This window comes from Centruroides vittatus, unplaced genomic scaffold, assembly GCF_030686945.1.
Source record: "Centruroides vittatus isolate TY-2023 unplaced genomic scaffold, ASM3068694v2 scaffold_861, whole genome shotgun sequence".
Classification (NCBI taxonomy): Eukaryota; Metazoa; Arthropoda; class Arachnida; order Scorpiones; family Buthidae; genus Centruroides; species Centruroides vittatus.
Window position 1 is genome coordinate 9,932,783 of NW_027122718.1, and position 17,911 is coordinate 9,950,693.

A 17,911-nucleotide genomic window follows, 5' to 3' on the forward strand; every position below is an offset into this window, starting at 1 on the left:
CCAAGACTTTGTTTGCTATCCGAATTGTTTGTTAACCAATTATTGATTTACCGTAGGTTTTTATGGAAATTTGATTAATTCATTCTGGAGACTCCAAAAAATAAAAAAACGTAGTAAGAAAGTATGTATGTAATAATAAAAATACGTATATAAACAGTCTTGTATTTTTATTAGTCATGTTTTTTTCTGTTGGGGGGGTTAAAGAATCTGTCCAATGTTGATTGCTTTTCTCTCTTCTTCAGGATTTTTCGGAAGTAATTAATAGCATTGTAATTGTAGAGATCTCCAAGCCTATTAACCTCATTCTGATTTGGATGCCATTTGGATACCCGTTGTTCTGACATCCTCTCACTTCCTCAAAAGATCTTTAATTGCTTGAGACTTCTTGATATATCTTTCATAGCTAAGATTGTGTTTACTGTAGACCTGTTCAAATCATACTGCCTAGCAAACATCAGGCATCTTCTGCCCACTATCTACCTTGGCTATTACATCTTGCTTGGTTTCTATGGTGAGCACAGTTCTTGACACTCCACTTTTTTTATGCTTCATAATATTATCAGTTCCTTTTTTAAATAATAAGTTCAGAAAAGTACTTACAAAAATTCAGAGAACAGAAATCAACTAGTGCACAAAAAATTATTTAAATGCAAGGCCCAGATGAAATTTGGTATTAAAATGTTAACGAATATCCAATGGGACAGTTAAACTCTTGCCTTTTGTAAATAAAAACTGACGCAAAACTTAACAAGTACCCGCTTGACAGTCTTGCAAAGACTATAAAAAATTATTTGTCAGAAGGGTAAACAGAAAGCTGGAATTACAAGGGAGAGTTTCAAAATTCGGAGGAATACTATCCGATTGGTATCGGGTTAAGCGTTGATGTTTCCAGAGCTCCAAAAAGTTTTGAATTGTCACCTGGAGACAAGGGAAGACTAATTGGTATTCACTATTTTATGTCGTTTCTGTGAAGTGTTCGTTGTCCGAACATAAAAATCTTTCGTGAAAGTGTTCATTATCTGATTTGTTTGTCATCTGAACTGTTCATTAACCGATCACCCACTGTACAATCAAAAATGAACATAGCTATAATATACTTACCATCTGCTTTTGTTTGAATAACACGTGTCGTAAAGTTACTCCACATATCATCAGTGTAAGCAACTGTTGAACGGCAACGTAGTCTTAAGGTGTAAACTGTATATGGATTCAGATCTATTATCTGGGCTTCTTTTGTTTTATTTACAATTATAAACTGTAAATAAATAAACATTAAATATAAAATTTAACCTTAATTACATATTTTATTTGAAAACACTTACATTCCATATATCATCATATTCACTCTTGTACTGTAGTTGATAAGTCAACCCTGGTTTAAAATCGCCTTCTATTGACATTTCTGGGGGAGGAAGCCAAATAACACTGATACTATTTTCAGTTATAGCTTGTACATCAAGATTATGAGGTGCACTAGGTAAGACTGAAATTAATATATATATATATGCATTTTAATTTTTATTCAAAATAATAAAGCAAATATAGTATATATGAAGTAAAAAATAAAAATATTAAAACAAACAAAAACTTGTAAATTTTTACAAATCTTCAAGAATTCAAGAAAATTAAAATGTGATTAATAATGTGCTAATATGAAATAATGCCTTGAAAACAAGTAGGTTATTATAGGAACATGAATCTAAAGAAATTTTTCTGCAGAGAACTTTTGTTGAACTCTTCAAGATTAATTTAATACCTCTTTCTTTTATTATTAAGTGGACTATATAAAAATCTGTTATGACTTAATGATGATTCTTGCTACAAAACTAGAACTTTAATGTCTATTTTCTGCTGCTAAAATTTTTCATCACAATAATTTTATCAAGTCTTTTTATTTCCCTGTTTCAAATTATTCTTTTACTTTTTATGAATTGTTTATTCTACAATTTATTAATCAGTATCAGAATTCAAATAATTTTTAAACTGGTTTATAGCAGGTCTATAAGAACAACTTTAACCTGATACTTATCAAAAATGTGAAACATTTAAAATGATTTCACATTTTAATAAGTTAAATTAAGAATACATATTTATCTGAAATATTTTTAATGCTTAAACATTAAAACATTTTACTTTCTAAAATGAACTTCTATTGTAATAATGTATAATTTCCAAGTGCTTTCTTTAAATTTGGAAATTTTTATATTTTTTATTTTCATAGCACAGTTGGATTAGTCATTTAATATGCTAGATCAGTGATTCCCAAACTTTTTCGATCCACTGCCCCCTTTGTCCATAAAGTTATACCCAACATCCCCTAACCCATTTTCTCTTGTGTGAGAAAGGATTGGAAATATTCTTAGGAAAACTTTTCTGTGAATCTCACACTTTGTGCCCTTACCGTACATTGTTCTCAACATCTGGAAACCATTAAACACAATGTTTCCTCTTATCCGTTTAACAGAGGAAAGGGAACGACTGTCAGTGACCCCAACTTTTGCCTTTGGTCACAGTTCAGTACCCTGCTTCCAGTGCTCCCTAGATTTACTCGCCGCCCACAGAAGGGCGGTAGCACCCACTTTGAGAACCACTGTGCTAGATGTTATTTTCAGAATAGAAAATTAATTTTAATTACAACAGAAATTATATAAATAAATAAAATATATGAAAAACAAACATTTGTAATATTTAATTCACCTATTTCATAATGATTAATTGTAAAGATTTCACTGTAATTTCCCAGATCATTAATTCCTGTTAGACGAAAAGTTATAATCTGTGAACTTTTTCTATAAGGTGGCTTGCTAGCTAGCTCCCACTGACAACTTGTTTCAGAAATTTTTATCGGACAATGACGAGGTAGTCCAACTATTTCTGGCTCACTTTAAAGAAACAATTTTTGCATTAATAAATATTGATTGAATTTTAATACATATTTTATGATATAACAACATAATATTAATTGTTAGTTATACAAAGTATAAAATAGTAATTCAGAAAAATTAATTTAACTGCAAGAAATACTTCATTAAATTACAAAGCTGAACTTACCTTGTATTATAAACAACGATAAAATCTTCAAGAATATACTTTGTTTTTAAAGGATTCTGTTGAGGAATCCAAGAACAAGTTAAATTTTGATAATGCCAAGAAATACAGGAAAAATGTGAAACAGGAAGAGGTTTATCTGAAGTAAATAATAATAATTAAATTAAAATTAGTTTGAATTAAAAAAATAATAAGTTTATTTTCAAATATAATTTAATAATAAGAGCAAATTCTAAATATACAATTTATCAATTCAAACACTATTTTACATTCTGCATTCCCATAAAGATATCAATACTGACTGATTTACAAATCAATGAAAATTCTTTTTCTGGATTACATTTTGCACACAACTCAAAATCAATAGAAAAAAATTAAGCAATGAGTTGTGTAACTTTCCTAGATGTTTTGATATTTGTTTAACAAATAACTTTTATTATTATTAATAACAATGAGTAAAATTGTGTGTATTAGTCATAAAAATTATTTGGAATAAAATCTCATATTTTTTAATTATTATAAAATGGCAAAAAACTTAATTTTGTGGGTAGAGATGAGTTTTATAAAATATTGTAAGCGCTAATAATAAATAAAATCTTCATTACATCTGACCCAACTCGAAATATGATACATGACTTCCCTCTACCTTTAACAAAACACTTTCTGATTAAGACATGGGAATGGCCTTTGACCCAGAAATGTACCAATAATTTTTCGAAACCTTTTAATTCAAATGTGTCTGCTTGCATTTCTTATGGCAATCATCCTTTTCTAAGTAGTATACTTCTAGCTCCATGTATTGACAAAATTTTAAGATCAAAATTTAGAACTGATATCACAATTTTGTAACTTTCATCAAATTTCTTCAGAATAAAAAGGTTTTCCTGCCATTTTTTTCACTGAAGGTTTTACTATCATTATTAAATAATTTAATGTTTTGTTTTTTTAAAATTTAAATACAAATAAGTAAATAAATATAAACATCAAATTATTGCAGATTAATGCACTTTTTTTTTATCGTATTCAAATTTACTTATTTATCAAAATGGCATATCAACCAAACAAAAACTAAAATTTTGTTGCACATATCATATATCTTTGTCAAAGGGCAAAAACACTAAATAAAATGAAAATAAACAATCATCCAATCAGAACTGAGAATACATTTTTCAAATGGTGCAATTATAAATAAAGGTTGAAAAAATTGGTTTTTATTTGTATACATTACATCTATATTATGAACAATCAAATCTGTATCAACAAATACTTACTTATTATATATCAAATTAAATGGGAAAAAATGATCTTTAATACAGAATAGCTATAAAAACCATAAAATTATTTGTTTTCAAATGCACAATATTTTAGAAAAGGTCAACGAAGGTCAGTCCACAGAATCATGACACCTAATAGATAAGACCTGAAAGTGATAGCTTGTGTATAAGAGGCATTGATGCTACTATCATGACAAATTTTGTTTCTTAATCTTTACCCCATCCTGAGATATTAAACAAAATAGATGCCAACACATATACACAATTTTTTTTGCTGTTTTTTTTACTTTTTTGGATTTACGAGGTCTCAAAATATGGAGATTTGCAAAAAAAACTTTGAGGGTCAAATCTGAAAAATTTCCATACTTTCCCTTGTTATGTATATCTTACTGTGAAATACTGGAATCTGGCGAATGTCGAGATTCACACAGTTGTTTCGTGTATGTACGAAATATTTGCTAAATATCATTATTCAGCATGCACTGATGTGAATGTTGAATAAAAATATTGTTCCTAGCATTTACCGTATTTTACGGACTATAAGACGCACTTTTTTCTTCGAAAAATTGCCTCCAAAATTCAGGTGCGTCTTATAGTCCGTAAAATACGGTAGTCATGGAACACTTCATTTTGCAATTACAGCATGTATATAAGTTAAGAGTAGCATGGGCACTACTTCTTCAGGGTTGGAAAACTGGTAGTGAAAGGAAGAGTAAAGCTGCATTGGAAAGATAAGGTGAAGGATGACTTGAATCAGAGGGGACTTAAAAGATGCTCTTGATAGGAAGAAATGGAGGGAACACCGATCCCATATAAACACAGGAAAAGGTGGAAGATAAAGAAGAAGATTATAAAACAAAGTTGATAATACAAAAAATAATAATGTTAACAAGAACATTATTTGCCTGTAGGTAATTCAATTAATTGCACTATCAAAAAGTTATACAAGTTTAACTGAAAGAAGTGAACAGTTACTACATTGTAGTCATGTTTTATGTGAATGTTGCATGTCAGCAGAAACCATGTAAAACAAAATTTTCCATAAATTTTTGTTTGACCATGTTCTAAGTAATCCCAGATGACTGCTGAGACAATAATGCCATCATTTACAATTCATAGAAAAAACATTAAGTAAAATGATTTAAATAAATTTTATGTTTATAGTGTGTGTATACAGTAGAGCATCAATTATCCGACTCAATTGGGAACTGGGGTTGGTCGGATAACTGGAAAAAACGATAACCGAAAAGTATGAAAAAATACATCATTAGTATAGTATATTAGTATATCCCATGTAATTAGTATATTAGTACAGTAGAGACTCGTAAATCGGCACCCCGGTAATCAGAATCGCCGGTAATTGGCACGATTTTCAGTCGGACTGTGTCGTGCTGAATCTAAATTTTACTGTGTCGTTTTGATACTAAATTTACTTCTAAAGTATAATTTTCATGTTTTTATATTCTTCAATATATTTATTTTGTTTGTACAAAATGCAGAAATAATTTTTAACGATACGATAGCCTCGATTATTATTATAAAAATTTTCGTTAGGCTTAAAATCGACGAAAATTCAACACGAAGCGACACGCAACGGAGAAAAATTTGAACATCGAACAGGTTAATATATTTTTTCGTACATAGACCGTAATTGGAACAAATCCCTAATCTGAACAACCCCAATCCCCAATTGATTCCGATTTTCGGTTCACTACTGTATATCGCTATTAACCCACTTCGCGTTGAATTTTCATCAATGTTAAGCCTACCAAAATTTTTTTTAAAATAATAATCGTCACTATTGTATCGTGAAAAATTATTTCTTTATTTTGCACGAAATAAATATGAAAGTAAAGAAAAATAGATTATTAAACCTGGTTTAAATACTGGCCTCCCTTTCATGGTTGAGCCAGTGTTGCCAGCTAAAACACACAAAAATTTAACAAAAATAATATTAAAGTAGCCAAGACATAGCCAAATATTGTAGCGCCACATCGCTAGCAGACATTTGAATTTGCCGATTAGAACGCAGTCGGTTAACTGATGTGACGGTTGATCGGGGGTCAGATAATCGATGCTCTACTGTATATATAGGATTTCATATTAAAAATAGTCAGGGTGTTCTTTAATTATGAAAATTATCCATGTGCATTTATTGGTTTAAACTACCATTTGCCATCTGCAAAACAAATCCACATATATCAATCTTGTATAAAACAAGATCCTACTACATAAACTATTATTAGAGTTTAAGCATCAAAGAAAAAGGAAGGAAAGAGAATGACAGTGACAAGTTTTATAAAAATTTACAAATTATAGACAAAAAAAACAAAATGATAGAGTTACTAATCAGGAGATTTGAATGCAAGAGTGAATAGTACATCGACATGATCAAATATGGGAAACAGCAGTGTACAGTACAATAGAAACAAATACAAATTGAGAGATTATGTAACATACAATCTTACAATTAGTAACAATTTTTCAAGCATAAAAGTTGCTACAAATTTACATGAAAAATAAATTAAAAAATTATGATTGATTAAATAATTGTCAATAAAAGGGAGTTTAGGTGATAATTGATTACACAGAATTTAAAAGTATAGAAATAGACTCTGATAACTATCTTTTAGAATGAAAATATTCCCAAATAAAAAAAATTTCAAAAATAACCAAGCAACCCTAGAAAACATTAAGAATTCAAGTTTTAGATGAAGTAAGTATTAAATATATCTATCAAAAACAAATAAAAAATCCAGCAACAAGTTGCTTAACTTTACTGGAAACATTTGGTGGTGCCATCTGTTACAATATTTTATTATTAAAAACTTCTTGTATTTTTAATTATTATAAAATGGCAAAAACTTAAATTCGAGGACAGGGATGGGTTTTATAAAAAAATTGTAAATGCTAATAGTGAGTAAAATCACCATTAAGTCAGATCCTGATGGAGATATGACATAACCCCTTTATCTCCTCACCCTGTCACCCTTTAACCACCAAAATTTAATAGCATTGATCTCCCTAATAAACATACCTCCCTGCAAAATTTCAGAAATTTTCGACAAAAAGTACAGGCGTTATTATTTCCAAGAGGGTGAACAAAATCGTGCCCCCCAACACTAGCATCCATACATAAGGGGGGGAAGGGACCCCAATTTTTTTGCATTTCTTGATGTTTCAAGGACTCCAGAGTTCCAAAAATGTAAAAATCTTGAGGGGTCATTTTTGACCACTTGCCATACTTTCACTCTGTTATATATAACAGTCCGGAAAGTAAAAAGTGAAGACATAGAAACAGAGTGAAATAATCTAAAAACCATATTAAGAAGAATAAAAATGGAAAACCTTGAATAGAAAAATATTGATAAAACAGCAATAAGAAAATGAGATGAGAATTGAAATATTAATAAAGGCTTAAAAAGATACGAAAATAATAGAAGTTGAAATAAATTATACACATAAAACAATACTCCAGCATGATCAGTACCAGAGAACATGCTGGGAAAGTAATAAACAAAGTTAGAGTAATTTTATAACAAAAATGAAAATAGATAACATGCAAAGAGATCAAACATTTATAAAATTTCTAAGGAATATGGATAAACTCAAGAATCGAGTAAATCTTGATGTAATAAAAGGAAACATATAATATCTCTTTATTTCAAAATCTTTGCAAAGCAACAATTATTGTAGTGAAACTGTAATAGAATCAATAGTGAACACCAATTTAACAGAATAAACCAGATAAATCTCCAGACAAAGATGGAATATGCTCTATGTATGCTTAACAAATATGCTTTATTAGAAGGTTATTAAAGTTATTTAACATTATTTGAAGGATGGAAGATCACTAAGTAGCTGGAGCAAAGGCATTATTATTCCATTACATGAATAGATAGATAAAACTAACTGCAAAAACTAAAGAACCAAAGGCCTCCTTAATATAAGTTATAAATTATTCTCAAGGATTTTATCTTTTATCAGCTAATCTACAATGCTATATTAAAAAAATCTGAATGCAAAGAACAAAATGGTTTTTGAAAAAATAATTATTATATTTATCTAGCTTTCATACTGAAAATTTTGATAGAAAAATATAAATTAAATACTACAGCTTTCACAATTTTAAGAAAGCATTTTACAGTTATATAAAATCAATTAAAGGCAGTTTTAGGCTCTTAAATATAACAAAGCAGCTCTTCTCAGCTATTATAAATATCTATCAAAATAACCACATAGTAATAGAAACAAGAAAGAAAGTGGTGAGTGAAAGCTGATAAATAGGAAAATCTATTAGGAGGGATCCTTCTTATCACCATTTCTTTTTAATAATTGGAGATTTAAAATATATATATATATATATATATATATATATTTTAAATCTCCAATTATTAAAAAGAAATGGTGATAAGAAGGATCCCTCCTAATAGATCCCTCCTAATATATATATATTTTGTGCACTTAAATTTCAAACTAATAATGCACCTTAGAATCAAATATATATATACAGTATTGGAAAATAGCGATCATTCAGCATGACATCTACATATCAATGACCTAGAGCAGGCATGGCCAACCCGCGGCCCGTCACGTTAAATTGTGTGGCCCGCTAAGCGATATTATATATCTATTAAAACTTTTGTTTCCATTATGTGTAAACCAAAACAATTAAATAAATGAAAATTTGCTTGTGTTATTGTTATAATGCGCAAGTGCGAGTACGAACTCTTGGTATAACAATAAAATCTTATTCATTTTGTATTTGTTTTACTTTTTTAATAGCATGTTTGTCTAAATTGTGGCCCACTGTAATGTTACGCGTGATCAAAGTGGCCCGCGAAACAATTTGGGTTGGGTTGGCCAGGCCTGTCCTAGAGTGAAAACCTCATATGTCATAGAATCACATTCAAGTGTGTATGTCAAGTTTTACCTCTTAAATCCAAAAAATACATATACTTTAACACAAAAAATTTATTAAAGCTAACATTTTAAACTATTGAATGTTTAAACTGTTCAAACTCGATTTGCTTTGTTGTCTTTTTCACATTCCCAGAAATATTGCAAATTTTGTATTATGCGTTTCTCACTGTAGGGCCATCAATATGTAAAACATTTTCAACTGTAAATAACATAATGAAATAATTATTTTAATATCCTTAACATTATATCAATTAAATATAACAATAAATAATGAGTTCATGTTTCTTCACTTTATAGATATTACTTCAGATTCACTTCACTATTAAAGATAATCTAATTATTGACGAGACTATGTCTTGTCTCTAAAATCGCATAGCTGTCAACGGCTGCACACCTTGGAGGTATGAAGGAGTACATGCCAGGAGTTGCAATTTGGCACGGAGTATTTGGTGCCCAAATCATGCACACACAAAATAAACCAGACTTGTAGGTAGTCAGGGGACCCAGAACCGGGTCAAAATAAAATACAAAATGCCGAGACTGTTTCTACAAACAGGCACGAGTGCGAGATTTACGCATGCGTTGCTTGCGCTCTCCGAGACATAGTCTCATCCCGAGAATGGCTTCACCATTTTACTTGTTTTGTATAAAAATGTACAGTACAAATAAAACCAGTACGAAAGTCAATGTTTTTGAAATATGTTTTAATCTATAATGAGAAACTTGCAGAAGAATTAACATAAATTTTTATATTTATATTATAAAATTATTTTAGCTTTCAATACTTACATCCAACAGTAACTTCAGCAACACATACAAGCCTCTTGTTTTCATCATAATTCAAAAAGCAATAATATTTGCCGGTGTCTTCAACGGAAGCATTTTCTTTTCTGAATTGTATTGTGTATGGATCTAATATGTTAACATTTTCTGTTAGATAATTTCCGTTAAATTTCAAAGCAAGCATGGACGAATTTGCATAAATTAATCCTTTTCTTCGAAATGTTACGTTATGGCTATTTAAGTTGCAATTTACAAAAAAGATTTTCCAACCTCTACATTTTGATCTGAAGTGATATCTAAATAAATAAAAAATTAATTTATATAATGTATTATTTATTTATTATTAAAGAAAGTACAATTGTATAAAATTTAATTTCAAATGAAATATAAATTATAGAAAGATGCATTTCTAATAATGTTTCTATTTTATCAAAATAATTTTCAATACATTTAAAATGTTTTATACACAAACTTTTCCTGAAAAGACAAAACTAACTTAACGACTTAATTAAGTTGTCAAGTTCGTTTGATATAGTGAGCCTCATCAGTTAATTTAGTACCTTAATTTTGCTTTATATACATAATAATATGTATATAAAGCAAGAACTCAAGTGTATGCATAATGATTATTGATACATTTTTTCACTAAGAAAATATCAATGAGCATATGGATGTCAATAATCATTACAGTATGCAATAATGAGTCTACAATAAAATATTAATAAGTACCTTTAAATGTAAAATTGGTTTTTAATATTCACATTAATAATAAAAAAATTTTGATTTAGACAATGTTAGAATAAATAGCACAATTTTTATGAAGGTTATTTTGATTATGTTAGCTTTCTGAATTAACATCTTTTATACAAATTTCATCATTAAGTTATTTATTTTTTATCTTCTTTGTCTTATGTTTTGGGCCATTCTCTTCTTATTTATTTAGAATATCATTTAACTAGATTATCAGTAATTGAATTTTCTATTATTTGCTCCTTTTCATTTCATACTTATTGTTAACATTCAATCGAAATACATATTCATATTTTTACATTTATATATAGGTCTATATGAAATTAATTTTTTTGATAATTGTAACTTATAAGACAGCATCTATATAAATATAAAAGATTATATAAGGTTGTCATGGAGAATAATACATCAATATAATACTTAAGTGCATTTTATTGAAAGATACTTTGTCTTTAGTCACACTTTGACATAGTTAACTAATTTATTGCAATTTAAATGTAATGATTTAAAACTATTAGACTAATCATCATATTGAAATCTGAAAAACAAAAACAAAATTTAAACAAATGAAATATTTACATTAATCATGATTTACTAAAGATATTAAAAGATGTTTTAATGGATTATATTAGTTTTGGAATAATCACTTTTGCAAGTTCAAAAATTCATAAAATTTCAACTGTCACATCAATGGAAAGGTTGCGTTTATGTGAATGTAGACATAATACAAACAAATATGTTATTATTATTATTATTATTATTAAGCAAATAAAAAAAATGAACTTCTGAATTTTTGTTGAATTACTTATCATCAATCTAATAAAACTGGAATATTTACAGTAAGTAACATACTTTTAATTTTCTAGCATTTTTTCTATATTTCAAACTAGTATTTGTTGGAGGAGAAGAAATAACTTGCAGTTCTTATACACGCGTACAACATAATTTAATATCCATACAAAATGTGTTGATTTACATGTATAGAGCAGATGCCGATGGATAGAGTCCTGACACACACAAGAACAAAAAAGGAAGACGTGACACACCTTTATACTGCTTTATCTCACCAAGTTGCAACTCTAGGGTTACAAACAATTTCAAATGTTAAGAACTTTTACAAATTACTTTACAACAGTATTTTAAATCATTTTAAAGAGATTATGCAGTAGAAATTATACAAATTTAACATATATAGTGGAAACTTGATTATATACAACCACCACAATACTACTAGTGTAAGAATTCAATAAAATAAATATGTAATTACCGAAAAACCAACAAAAATTTACTTTGAAACGAACTTTTTCTACCGTCTTCAACGGTCATCATCAGGTTCAATTCCAAAAAAGATGCGTTTTTCGAATTTTTGGAATCGAACCTGATGATGACCATTGAAGACGGTAGAAAACGTTCATTTTGAAGTGAATTTTTGCTAATTTTTTGGTAATTATGTATTTATTTTATTGGAAACTTGATTATTCGAAAAAATTTAAAAAAAAAAAAAAAAAAAGGTAACATTGTACATACCACAGTATAACAACAAAGACCAAACTTTCAATGTAACTGGAAATCACTACATCTATTGAATGTAGCACTGCAAACTATCATATTGTATGTGGAATTATATTAGATATTGAGTAAATTAATTTACCTTCAAATACAGTAATTGCATTATACTATTTATTACTCATAAAACTTTAAATGCACAGTGCTTAATATACTCAAAACAGAAAAACAAACGAGTCTCTGGATTATCCGAAATTTGTTTATCCGAAAGCATTCTAGTACCATCAGGTTTGGATAATCAAGCTTCCATCAGATCTTTGAAACAAACTATATAACTTATTAATTTGAAAAGTGTACCTGAAGATGATCTTTTAAAAGGAAAGTACTAGTTTATAGAAATAATCAGCTTGGAGATTAATTTGAATCATAATTTTTTACAACTAGACAGATATCTCACAAATTATATTATGTAAATACCCTAATCTAATCTATCTATCTACACCTTTTTCTACTAACAAACAGTAAAGTAACTAGAATTGGTATTATTGAATTGACTGGAATAACTAGCATTGAAATGATTGAAAATGATATTAGAAATCTCAAATTGGAACATACAAATCTACATTCACTACTGTACTACTGTGGATAAGGCTATAAAAGTGCACTTGTCACATTCTAATCTTTCTTTTTTTTCCTTCACTTGCTTATATAGGCCCCTCCTTGGTTTAGCTACAGTTCATATTTAGATACAAAATTTATATACTCCTCTCAAATCTTAATTTCTTAATTGATGACCCTCCCATAACACTCAAATTTCTTTCATAATCCTAAGTTTCACTTCTTTGTTCTAAACATACTGACATGACATTGTTTTACATTAAATTCTGCACTTTTTGAATTAAAATTATATTAAATTTGCTTCAGAATATTGTAAAGCTTCTAAGAATAAAGACAAGAATGTTCTGAAAACAACAGAATTCATTAAAACATCTTACAATATCTGTAGAGAACAATTTTTGGAATAATCATTATTCCATGCTCAGAAATTCAACAGTAATCTAAAATAAATTTACTATTATATTTAACTCAAATGCATAAAAATTCAATTTTCAACTTTATTACTGTAGTAGCCTTTGAAGAATATATATACAGTTAAATGTAAAATAAATCTAATCATTAAAACATTATAACATAATTAAATTTATCTATTGTATTACTTCAAATTTAAGATACATCTTCAATTTTAATTTAAAAAATTATAATAAGAATGAACAACAGGAAGTAAATATACTTGGAAAGAATTTATTACAGGATAAAAATAATAATAATATATTTAAATAGAGTATAATTAATAAAAATATATATAAAATAAAATTATTAAATAATTATTTTAAATACCAAACTTACCTCCGATTGAACTGAATAATCCAACGCAGCATGATCCAAAATGAAATAAATTATATAAGATGGATATGATGACAAACTTTGTTAATGTCACCTCCATATTAACAAGTATGATCCATTAATATGGTAAATGGAAGAATGTAAAGAACGAGTATTAAATAAATAACAGATTATGCCTTTAACGCCTTGAAAAATAACAGCCGTCTGATTTATCATGGATTGGCTGCATGGGCCTCTTTGCAATTAAGTAATCTTCAAAAATGTCTTCATTTTGTATCTAAAAATAAAGTAAAAAAGGTTATTACTTTTAAATATCAATGTAACATTATTAAATATCTTGATAACTAAAAAAATATATTAATAATTACAAGAATATAATATTTACATAAATTAACTTGCACAAATCAATATATATATTTTAAACAATATTTAAAATAAATAAATGCATAACTCAAATAGGTTTGTCTGCCCAAACATGTTCAAACATGTTTACATTTATTTACAAAAAATCTTTTTTATAAAAAGTGAAACTTCATTAAAAATTTAATGTTCAGTTATATTTATAAATTAAGTCTTTTGATAATTAAATACAAGCAAAAAATTTTCAAATAAATTAAAATTAACACACAGGTTTATCTGTAGTCATAAGTTACACTGTTAATATTTATAGTTAAACACAAAATAACTTTAACCATTTATGTAAAAGTATGTGGAAAAAAGATGCTGAAATTTCTTATTGGCATTAATGACAATGCTAAAGGCAGAATTACAATGGCTGCTATACAAAAATGGTGGCAATTCATGAAGAATTGCCACCATTTTTGTATAGGTGTCATATAGCAGAATATAGCCTAATACAACTTTACAAAAGCTATAGTAATGGATAAATGCACTGGAATGTTCAGAAAACAATATGAAATTAATCATGTCAACTAATGTAACCGTAATTATTATTTGCATTAAATAAGTCAGTTAATGTTACCTATGATGCCAAAATGGCAGCTCGTCTCTGATTCAAGGAAATAGAAGAAAGAAAACAGCCACATTAACACTGTGCAATGCTCCAACATTGGAAATCCCGCAATTATGGGTAACATTATTTAAACAATCTAGATTATAAATTCGTCTCTGTTAGGTACACCACAAATACGGCACCTCTATCTTTAATTTATATTAGCGTAGCATATTATAGCAGCTTATTTTTACATCAATAATATTTATTGCATTTTAATATGTTTATTGGATTTTCACGCACGTGTTTTACGTAATTTAAATAGTCTGTTAAATAGAACTAAGTTGTTCGAAAATTACAGTATTCGATATTGCCTGAAGATGACAACCGTTAAGTTGTTGAAAGTACTTGCGTTTATATGTGAAACTTTACAAATAACTGTTAATAACGCCGCAACACAACTGTGTTAATTACTCTTTAGAAAACAGTGGGGACGCACGTTCAAACCTAACCTATTCTAATAATTTTGTTGATAATAAGTATCTTAATTTATTATAATAGGTTAGGTTAGGTTAGAACGTGTGTCCCCACTGTTTTCTTTCTTCTATTTCCTTGAATCAGAGACAAGCCGCCATTTTGGCATCATAGGTAACATTAATATACTCTTATTGGTTAAACTAAGTAATTAGTTAATCTGCCTTATAAAACTAATTGAAAACTTTTTCAATATTTGTTATATACATAATTTACACTTATATATAATCATTACGACACTTTTTTCATCACGCAAGAAAAATAATAGAAAGGAAACACCAAAAATCGACAAATTTTTTTTGAACAGTCTATTAGAATATGGGGGCGAAACGTCACAAAATCTTTGAACACGTGGGTGACCACATGTTCAAAGTGAAGCCCATGGAGACAGCGAGAACGGAGAAGCGAAGCCATCTAGTTAAATTTATAAACTGATTATCAAAAATATAAAGTTATCATACCACTTACACATATTTTAGTTGTGTATTAAAATTTAGAATACAAATTATGACTCTAAAATCAAAACATCAGTTCAGTGCATATGTAAAATGATCAATTGCAACCTTGAAACTTGGTTCAGGATACCAATTCAACTGAACCCGCCAAAATTTAGCAAAAATTTTTAATTCTTCAACTCCCGAATTTGGGACCATTTCTCCCGTGTTTACTCGAATAGACGGCCGACTTTTTGAATTATGTATTAAAACTGACTAAAAAAAATAGGCGATAGCATTTTCATATTGCTGAAAATAAAAAACGCCGAAATCTCCCGAAATTTTTTATTCCTGGAATGGACAACTCTTCCGGAGTTGGCGAGCTTAATTTTAGAATGGTGAAAATTCTCATGTGCCAACTGAAAGTTAATACAACAACCAACTGGCATCTTTTTTTTTCATAAAAACAAGTACATAAGTAAAAATAGTGTGAAAATTTTAACCATCGTATAAATATCTAATGGACTCTCCTCAGTGGGGCCGGATTAAAAGACCCTCTTAGAGCCCACAGGGCGATAAAAGAGTTTAAAAAAAAAAAAAAAAGTAAAACTGAAAGAATGTTTAGTTAACTAAAAAATCAATTTATATTTTTTAGATTTTAATTTAAAAATTATAGTTTTCATATTGACTAAAAATATTTGAAAATTTTAGTTTAATTTAAAATAGTCTGTCTATTTAATGGTAACCCACAACTTTCTATGGTGAAGACATTAAATTGTTACGTAAGGATGTAAAGCATGTGCTGTGCGAAAATCCATCAGTGCCATTACAAAAAAATCCAGTAACGAGTTGCGTAACTATCTCGGCAAAGCATTTAAAATTGTATGTGACGCCATCTGTTACGAGATTTTATTTTTAAAAACTTTTTATATTATTATTTATTATAAAATGGCAAAAAGCTTAACTTTGAGAATAAAGCAGTGTTTTATATATATATATAACAGTAAATGCTTATAACATAAGATCGAACCCACTCGAGGTATGACATACGACCTCCATCTTCCCCACCCCTTGACTTTTAACCACCAAAATTTTATAGCATCAATCCCCCTAATACACAAACCTCCCTGCAAAGCAAAACTTCAGAAATTTTTGATAAAAAGCACAGGAGTTATTAAGCTTCAAACTGGGTGAACAGAATCATGTTCTGTTCACCCTGAACACCAATATACTACATACAGAACCCCAATTTTTGCATTTCTGGATGTTTCAAGGTCCCGAGTCCAAAAATGTAAAAATCTTAAGGGGTCATTTTTGAACGATTGCAATACTTTCCTTGTGTTATATTATATAACAGTCAGAAAAGTAGCAGAGGCATAGAAAAAATGAATGACAAATTATGTCCTTTCTTGTTTCAATAAAGGACAAGGACAGTTTAAGCTAAAATAAGGAACATCTAGCAGTCCTAGGGTTAGCCTGCATGATTGTAGTTAATAAAATCATGCATGATTACTAATAATCCGAAGGATAAAACAAGCCCTGGTTAATGGTAATTTTCTTAGTGATATTCGATTGCTCCTTCCCCAAGCTTAAGTACAGCACTCCCTAAATACACCAAGTACCCTCCTCCATCCTTCCGACATAAGTGCAACATCAAGACAAATAAAAAGCTGGAATATCAAAATTCTATTCATTTAATAAAGGTCATACTCATACAGAACTTGCAAAGTAATTTGAGGATGGGTTTACTCCACATTGGAAGGATGTTTTGCATTGTTGAAGAATATCTCCAACCAAAACAAATTTTAATTTTGGAATCGATGATAAGAAAAGATAATCCCATTAATCAGTCCACGTTTTATCTACCCAATTATTGGTTAGTCAATCATGCATGACTTCATTATCTTAACTGCAATTATACTGCCAAGTGCCAAATATGGAGACCAGTTTGTTAGAAATTTACACTACTGATAGATTTTTCAACTTCATTTGACAGACATTTTGCATACTACATGTCAAAAACATCAATAGTTGTTTATTAATAGTGCTTATTTTTAGTAAATTAACACCATCAGTGTTATAACATCTCCAGCTTTGTAAAAAATGATTAGAGAGTAAATTTTTCATTAAATAATTTATTATTTATACTATCAAAATTTTGTGTTTGAATAGTATTTTAAACTTTTTACATATTCCATACTTTTTTACACTTCAGAATTCATGTAACAAGTATTTTTTTTTTTAATAAATATTGTATAACTAAAATTAAATAGTCTATATGCATAGTAGTCTTCAATGGCATA

The 17,911-nt window shown here is 28.5% G+C and overlaps 1 protein-coding gene across 1 annotated transcript in view; it reads right to left on the reverse strand.

The window, feature by feature from the left end:
• The window catches only part of LOC136990066 (uncharacterized), a 69,452-nt gene that overhangs the window by 28,215 nt on the left and 23,326 nt on the right, over positions 1–17,911 (reverse strand). The window contains exons 2-7 of the mRNA XM_067288411.1: positions 13,692–13,965; positions 10,035–10,324; positions 3,052–3,187; positions 2,698–2,882; positions 1,323–1,483; positions 1,102–1,255 (exon numbers count right to left, since the gene is read on the reverse strand). Of these exons, the coding sequence (XP_067144512.1) occupies positions 1,102–1,255; positions 1,323–1,483; positions 2,698–2,882; positions 3,052–3,187; positions 10,035–10,324; positions 13,692–13,723 (958 nt within the window). The 5' untranslated portion in view covers positions 13,724–13,965. The remainder of the gene's footprint in view (positions 1–1,101; positions 1,256–1,322; positions 1,484–2,697; positions 2,883–3,051; positions 3,188–10,034; positions 10,325–13,691; positions 13,966–17,911) is intronic.